This window comes from Dendrobium catenatum, unplaced genomic scaffold, assembly GCF_001605985.2.
Source record: "Dendrobium catenatum unplaced genomic scaffold, ASM160598v2 fragScaff_scaffold_1656, whole genome shotgun sequence".
Lineage (NCBI taxonomy): Eukaryota > Viridiplantae > Streptophyta > Magnoliopsida > Asparagales > Orchidaceae > Dendrobium > Dendrobium catenatum.
This window is the reverse complement of record NW_021320118.1, coordinates 1123282-1130408: the sequence shown is the minus strand read 5'-3', so window position 1 is coordinate 1130408 and position 7127 is coordinate 1123282. Positions and strand designations below refer to the sequence as shown.

The window sequence follows — 7127 nt, the reverse complement described above, 5'->3', positions numbered from 1 at the left end:
AGTGAGATGTTTCATATTTCACGAACGAGGGTCTCGAAACAGTACGTCTTGCCGACAGCTTGTCCCCGTGCATTTGTTCATGTTAGATATTGGTCATAGATTTAAGTTGTTTAGGTTTCTTGTATGATATGACCAATAATGTAGCTTTTAGTGTTGCTTTTGTGCCTATATATAGATGCCTTATAGGTTGTAATAGGGGTGGCCAAGAAATAAATTTTTTTGAATTTGGCTCTCTCCCTCTCCTGTTCCCTCCCACAAGAAACTAAAGAGGAAGTGCTTCTTCCTCTAGAGTAAGATTCTACACTTCCCTTCTTCCTTCTTCAATCGGGCAGTGTCGTAGTGAGCAGTCCGTCCTTGAATCCTAGAAGGTAGGATCTAGCATTGCATTGATTTGGATTTCCTTTGTTGTTTTCAGTTTTTATGTATCAAATTTTTTCCTTGTATTTTTTGTTGAGGTTTAAAGAAAAATGTTGGCCATATTTGGGTCGTGATCTTTCCCATCTATAAGATAATTGTGTTTCTGTTTTCTGGTGAGGTATGATATCAACACCATTATTAACTTGAGGACTCTAAAGAATCTCATTTTGATGAGTTCGCTTAGAACATTGGGCCTTAATATAATTGCTTGCCTCATTAGATTGACTCAAAAGGACACATGAATACAATTTTATCATCATTATAATGCTCTTTTTACCATCATAATTATTTAGGTAACATATCAATATGAAATAAGCTAAGAATTTTGAATTGAGTAAAATGCTTTTAGTTTTTTTAATGTTTAGGACTGCTAGGAATCATCGTGCACCCTTGGACAAATTTTTATTTAATGTCATAATTGTCTTTATGCTTCAAATGAATTCTACATATTTTAGGTAATTCAACTTTGCACAAAGATTATGGAAAAATATTTTAAGAAGGCATCACAACCTTGTATAACAACACCAATGGAGGATTAAAAAATGAATGATCATGATGAACAAAATAAAAAAGGAAATCAAACAAATGATGAATCGTAAAAAAGCAGGGAACCAAAGAATCTTCAATCAAATCCTAGATTGCGTATTCCTATTTTTGATTTTATTTTTAACATTCGTGATCAAATTCGAAGATCATATTTGCAAAATGGTTATTATCAGCCTCACAATCATGACTTTCCAAAAAGTAAGTTTAGAATCAAAGATAAACTTTTCAATCTGAGATGGTTTGATAGATACTTTAGTTGGTTATAGTATACTATTCAGAAGGATAAGACATACTGTTTGTATTGCTAACTTTTTGGGGTAAAAGGAATAGGAAAAGAAGAATATGAAGCATTTCGCAGAAATGTATTCTCGAATTGAAAAAAATCTAATAGGTTTGATCTTTAAATAGGAGGACCTAGTAGTGCTCATAATAATACAATGTTAAATTATAATAATTTAATGAAACAATATCAACATATTAACTTTGTCTTGCAGATGCATTCTGATCGAGTTACAAATACATATCGTGTGCATTCAACAAAGAAAATTTAATTAGAATGACAAATTTATATCCAAACGATTTCACTATTTCAGATTTGATAATTCTTGATAATCAGTTAGAAACTTATATTATGAATATGCAGTTTGATATTCAATTTTCATTGTTGAAAGATATATGAAGTCTTGCTGAGAAAATGATTCAAAGCAAGAAGGAAATGTCATATCCCATTGTTTTTAGGCTATTGAAGCTGGCATTAGTACTACATGTGAGTTGAAAGAGCATTTTCTACAATGACTATCATAAAAGGTTGACTACGCAATCGAATTGAAGATCTGTGGATGAATGATACTTTAATCGCATATATTGAAAAATAAATTTTAGATTATATTGACAATGATGTTATTATTCAATTTTTTCAAAATATATAGAATAGACTTATAAATTGTAAGTGTACTTTGTCTTATATTTAGTGGGTTTAAATAAAAAAAATCTAAAACTGTCAATATCTGTCCCAAGCAAGGATGAAAAAAAGTTTAGGGGATTAAAAAATAAACAGTTTGGCCCCCTCTACAAATTTTTTTTGGCTCTACCACTGCTTAGAGCTGAATTCTCCCAAGATGAATGTTGTTGAAGTTTAATAAATTTTATAGTTATAAATTACATTACGTGATATATTTTTATTTTCTTAATAAAACACTAATTTATGTGGCGTTTTATAAAAGTATCACATAGATTAGCTTTTTTTTAAAGAAAATATCAAGTAATTTGATATTTTTGTTCTTTTTAAAATTTTTAATAATCACTCTCTTTTTACTGAATTAATTTATAATTAGACGCCTTTTTTTAAACTTTACCTAAAAATATTCAAATTGAGTTTTTTTTTTTTTTTAAATATTGGTTAAATCGGATGTATCTACTACAAAATAATGTGGAATTTAAATTTACGGTACATGTGAACGATTTAAAGGCTTATATATTTTTCTTCTCTTTTTTTAAAAAAAAAAATATTTTTTAATATATATCCCTCCTATTTTTTATAATTATTATTTCAATATATGTCCCTTGTCTTTTTTTTTTTTAATTATTTTTAATATATGCCCCTTTTCTTGATATAATAGCAGGCTGAAAATTTGTAAGCTCAGTTCCTTTTTTTCCTTTTCATTCCAGACCTCCATTTTTTTCGAGATTCTAAGATTTCATTTTTGACAGTTTTTTTATCATTTTTTAAACAGTTTTTTTAATAAAAAAATTGTTCCAAGCCAAACCTAAATTTAGAAAAATAAAATTGCAATTTTTAATTTCAAGATTTGCAAACCATTCAAAGATTCCGTCCCAGCTAACATTCTCACCTTCTGGATTCCAGACAAAAGCCGAGCAGTTCGCTGTTCAGCTTCCTTCTACTGTATATTTCTCTTTTCTAAATTTGAAACAGCGTGTATCTATCGCTAATTGTGAAGCCGTCACACGTACAGAGAGAGGGAGAGTCGGAGAGAGATGGCGCCAGTAACATTCCTACCGACGGCTGTGACGGAGGAGAAGACGCTTATAGAGAGCTTTGTACGGGATGAGGACGAGCGGCCGAAGGTGCCCTACAACAAGTTCAGCCATGAGATTCCGGTGATCACGCTACAGGGGATCGATGCAGAGGGGGGAGATGGAGGTCGGAGGTCGGATATTCTCCGTCAAATTGTGGCGGCGTGTGAGGACTGGGGCATCTTTCAGATCGTCGATCACGACGTGGACGCCGGGCTCATGGCTGACATGACCCGCCTAGCCCATGAGTTCTTCGCGCTGCCGCCGGATGAGAAGCTCCGTTTCGATATGTCCGGCGGGAAGAAGGGCGGCTTCATCGTTTCCAGCCATCTCTAGGTATGGCTTAGGGCATCTCCAACCGAAAACTTCATTTTTCACGGCAAAGTAACGCAAAACTCCAAAATGGCACAGTGATGCTCCAATCGAACGCCATTTTAGATGTTTTTGAGAAGGTAACGATCGCTCTCCCTTTCGCGCGTTTTTCAATATTGGCGTCGCACTGTTCACCTGCGATTAAATGGCAGAAATTTTCGCATTCGGTTGGAACGACGGAACGACTTCATACACTCGTTTAGCGTTCAGTTGGAGATGCCCTTAGTTAGCCAGTTGGCCCTATTTTTTCCATGTTTTTTCTTTGTTGTTTTGCATGACAAATTTAATACTGCTATCCGATCATTGTCGTCGGATTGCCGTTGCCCCAATATCGCCAATTGGTGCAATATTCGTCCTAAGAAATTCATGAAATTTCCGTTGATTATCATTAATTTTAATTGATTAGTAACTATATATAAGTCTCAAAGTATTTAAGAGAGCTTTGAATAAGTCAAGAAGTGGATTGGAGAATTGAAATTCTAAGTCATCAAAACTGTATTGTGAGCATCTCAGTGTTGGGATTAGCAACGCCACAGCATTGTGTGATTAAAAAAAAAAAGGTAAAGGAAATTGAGTGTCAGATGCAATGCCAGGAGACGCGGCCTCAGCACTCGGGCTTGAATGACATGATTCTGGAAGAATCTAGAAGATTCTCTAGAATCGCTAGAGAGTTGAACGTACGGCTTTGCAATATGTTAGATTCTAGCCCTACTTATTGAAAACAGGTGAAAAGATTATGTGACACTGTTATGTTCTAATTATGATCTCACTTGTCACATATAGGTGTGGGAGGTTAAAGAGAGGCATTAGTGAAAGTTCAATTATAAGCAAGTATCGAGATGTGTTCATTTTAATCATTGTATTACATACATATAAATGAATATAGTATGTGATGTTATGAATTGAGTATTTAGTAATTCATGAATTTTAGTATAAACTTATATGAAATATGAAAGTCAAGTATAAGTAAACTTCTGATAGAAAGTGTTTTGTGATGTATCTGGAAAACTTCTATAATAGTGATTCTGTAAGTAGTAATGACCTCAGGCATACATTAAAACTACAAAAAAACAATTTCTACTAATACCATATTTACTCTTTACATTTATTTAATTTCATTGAGATTTAAATTGATATATATCTATAATGGGTTAGAGTAAGAAGTCTATTGTGCTAGTTGTACCCATTATTTGCTTTCTGATATTTCAGAGAAAGGAAAATGTCCAGCAAAGTAGATCAATAAGGCGTAGAAGCTAGATCTTCTGAGTCTAAATGTAAAATACCATTTTGTAACCCAACATTTAATCATTTTGATGTATAGACTATCTTGATCCTGATTAATATATATATAAATTTTGATTAAATGAAGTATATTTGTACTGCTTTATTATTTAGATTTGGTTATTAATTTTTGTTAATTGTTTAGTAATTATAGGTTTTAATTGAATTTCAATCCTTCTATTATGCCCTAGGTCATCAAAAAGTAGTATAAGAGTAACAATTTGAAAGGATAGGATTGTAATCAAAGTTATAAGAAATGATTTGTATCAGTAAGAGGAAGAAGTAGGGAGTTTAGCCTAAGCATTTTATTTTTTGGTGTGTTTTAAGATATACGTAAGAATTTTTGGGTAGACATGTAAATCACATTTTATAACTGTTCGGCAATATGGCCGAGAGACAATGCAGGGTGAAGTAGTCCAAGATTGGAGGGAGATCGTCACCTACTTCTCCTACCCAATCCACGCCCGCGACTACACGCGCTGGCCGGACAAGCCCGAGGGGTGGCGAGCTGTCGTTGAAGAGTACAGCGCCAAGCTAATGGAGCTGGCCGGCAATCTCCTCAGCGTGCTCTCAGAGGCCATGGGCCTTGACCGTGAAGCGCTCACCCAAGCCTGCATCGAAATGGACCAGAAATTGGTCGTTAATTTCTACCCAAAGTGCCCGCAACCTGATCTCACGCTAGGCCTCAAGCGCCACACCGACCCCGGCACCATCACCCTCCTGCTTCAAGACCAAGTCGGCGGTCTCCAGGCCACTAAGGACGGCGGCGCAACCTGGATCACCGTTCAGCCAGTGCAAAATGCCTTCGTTGTTAACCTCGGCGACCACGGTCATGTAAGTATCTCACGCTTATATTATTTTAAAATTTTGATTGAACCATTTGTCGAACACTTAGTGTGCGTATGTGAATTTGCAGTACTTGAGCAACGGTCGCTTCAAGAACGTGGACCACCAGGCGGTGGTGAACTCAAACTGCAGCCGGCTTTCGATCGCGACGTTTCAGAACCCAGCGCCGGACGCCGTAGTTTATCCTCTCGCGGTGAGGGAAGGGGAGAGGCCGGTGATGGAGGAGGCCATCACATTTGCGGAGATGTATAGGAGGAAGATGAGCCGAGGCCTGGAGCTCGACAGGTTGAAGAAGTTGGCCAAGATGGAAAACAAGCAGGAGGGAGCAGCAGGACAAAATGCTTAGACCATTGGCGCGGCTGCAACGAAGCCGAAGGGCTTAAATGAAATTCTAGCTTAAATTAATACCATTTGCCTTAGGATTCAAGTGCTTTCACCCATAGATATGTAAGCGTCATGCACGAATCTCAAAGACATTGCTAGTTGCTATCCATCGAAGTCGAATGAATGCTCTATATTTATTTATGTGTTGTGGTATTTGTCATTTGTTTGCCTTGAATAAAAGCGTGTGGTATTTGACTTAATGAGCAGTTTAGCCAGGGCCGCAAACGAACTGAGCCGAGCTGAGTACGTGAGTGTTCATGTTTGTGTTCATTTAATAACAGCTTGTTCAAGTTTGGTTCATGTTTGTTCGAGCTTTATTGTTTGTGTTCATGTTTGGTTCATTTAAATTAATGAGTGTTCATGTTCAATTCATTTTCATTCGTTTAGTGCTTATCGAACTTGTTTGCGAACATATTTAACGAATTTTTTTAACTATCAAACAAATACGTTCATTGAACATATCTTTGAACAAACACATTTATAATAAAAACAATTGTCTATGTAACAAAGGGAATGATTATTTATATTTATTAATTTTATAGTCAAATATTAATTATTTTTATCTAGCTTATTCACGTGTTCAAAATCGACACAAATCAAGCTTTTATCGAGCTTCTTATCGAGCTTAATGTCGAGCTTGTTCACGAACTTCAAATGATATTATTCGCGAACATAAATGAGTTGAACGCATTAGTGTTCAAGTTTGTTTATTTAAGAATCGAGTATTTAAAATATTGTTCGAGTTTGTTTGTTTAGCTAATTAAACGATCACAAACGAGCTTTAATCGAACCGAACAACGAGTAGCTCGTCAAACGTTTGATTCGCTTGTAGCCCTAAGTTTTGGTCAGCATTAATGCAACATCCTAAGCTATGGCCATTTTAAGTTCAGCAAGTATTAAAAGCATCGTACTACAACAATAACAGTTGGTAGGCTCCTAAGCACAAAGCTGACAATTTTTTCTTTTAAATATTAAATATTATTAATCCTATTAGCTCATACAACAACAACAACAACACTTTGTCTCACTAAGTGAAGTGGGCTACATGAATTTTTTTCTTCATTGTGTCATGTTAAAAATCAATTTCTTGTTTAAATATAATAAAGAAGGATCATTTCTAATATTTTATGACCAAGTCTTTTTAGATGTATCTCTATCTTTCTTAACATAAATCAAATCCAATACCTCTATTTTCTAACCAGGTCATCGGAAGGCTGACATTTTATATGACCAAACCATCTAAGAAG

General features: G+C 35.2%; 1 protein-coding gene across 1 annotated transcript; it reads left to right on the top strand.

The window, feature by feature from the left end:
* Nucleotides 1–2943: 2943 nt before the first annotated feature.
* LOC110106800 (naringenin,2-oxoglutarate 3-dioxygenase-like) lies at nt 2944–6021 on the top strand. Its single transcript, XM_028701246.1, is given in 3 exon segments — nt 2944–3333; nt 5056–5484; nt 5567–6021. Coding segments are annotated over 3 exon segments (1080 nt in total). The 5' UTR covers nt 2944–2958; the 3' UTR covers nt 5843–6021.
* The last annotated feature ends 1106 nt before the right edge of the window (nt 6022–7127 follow it).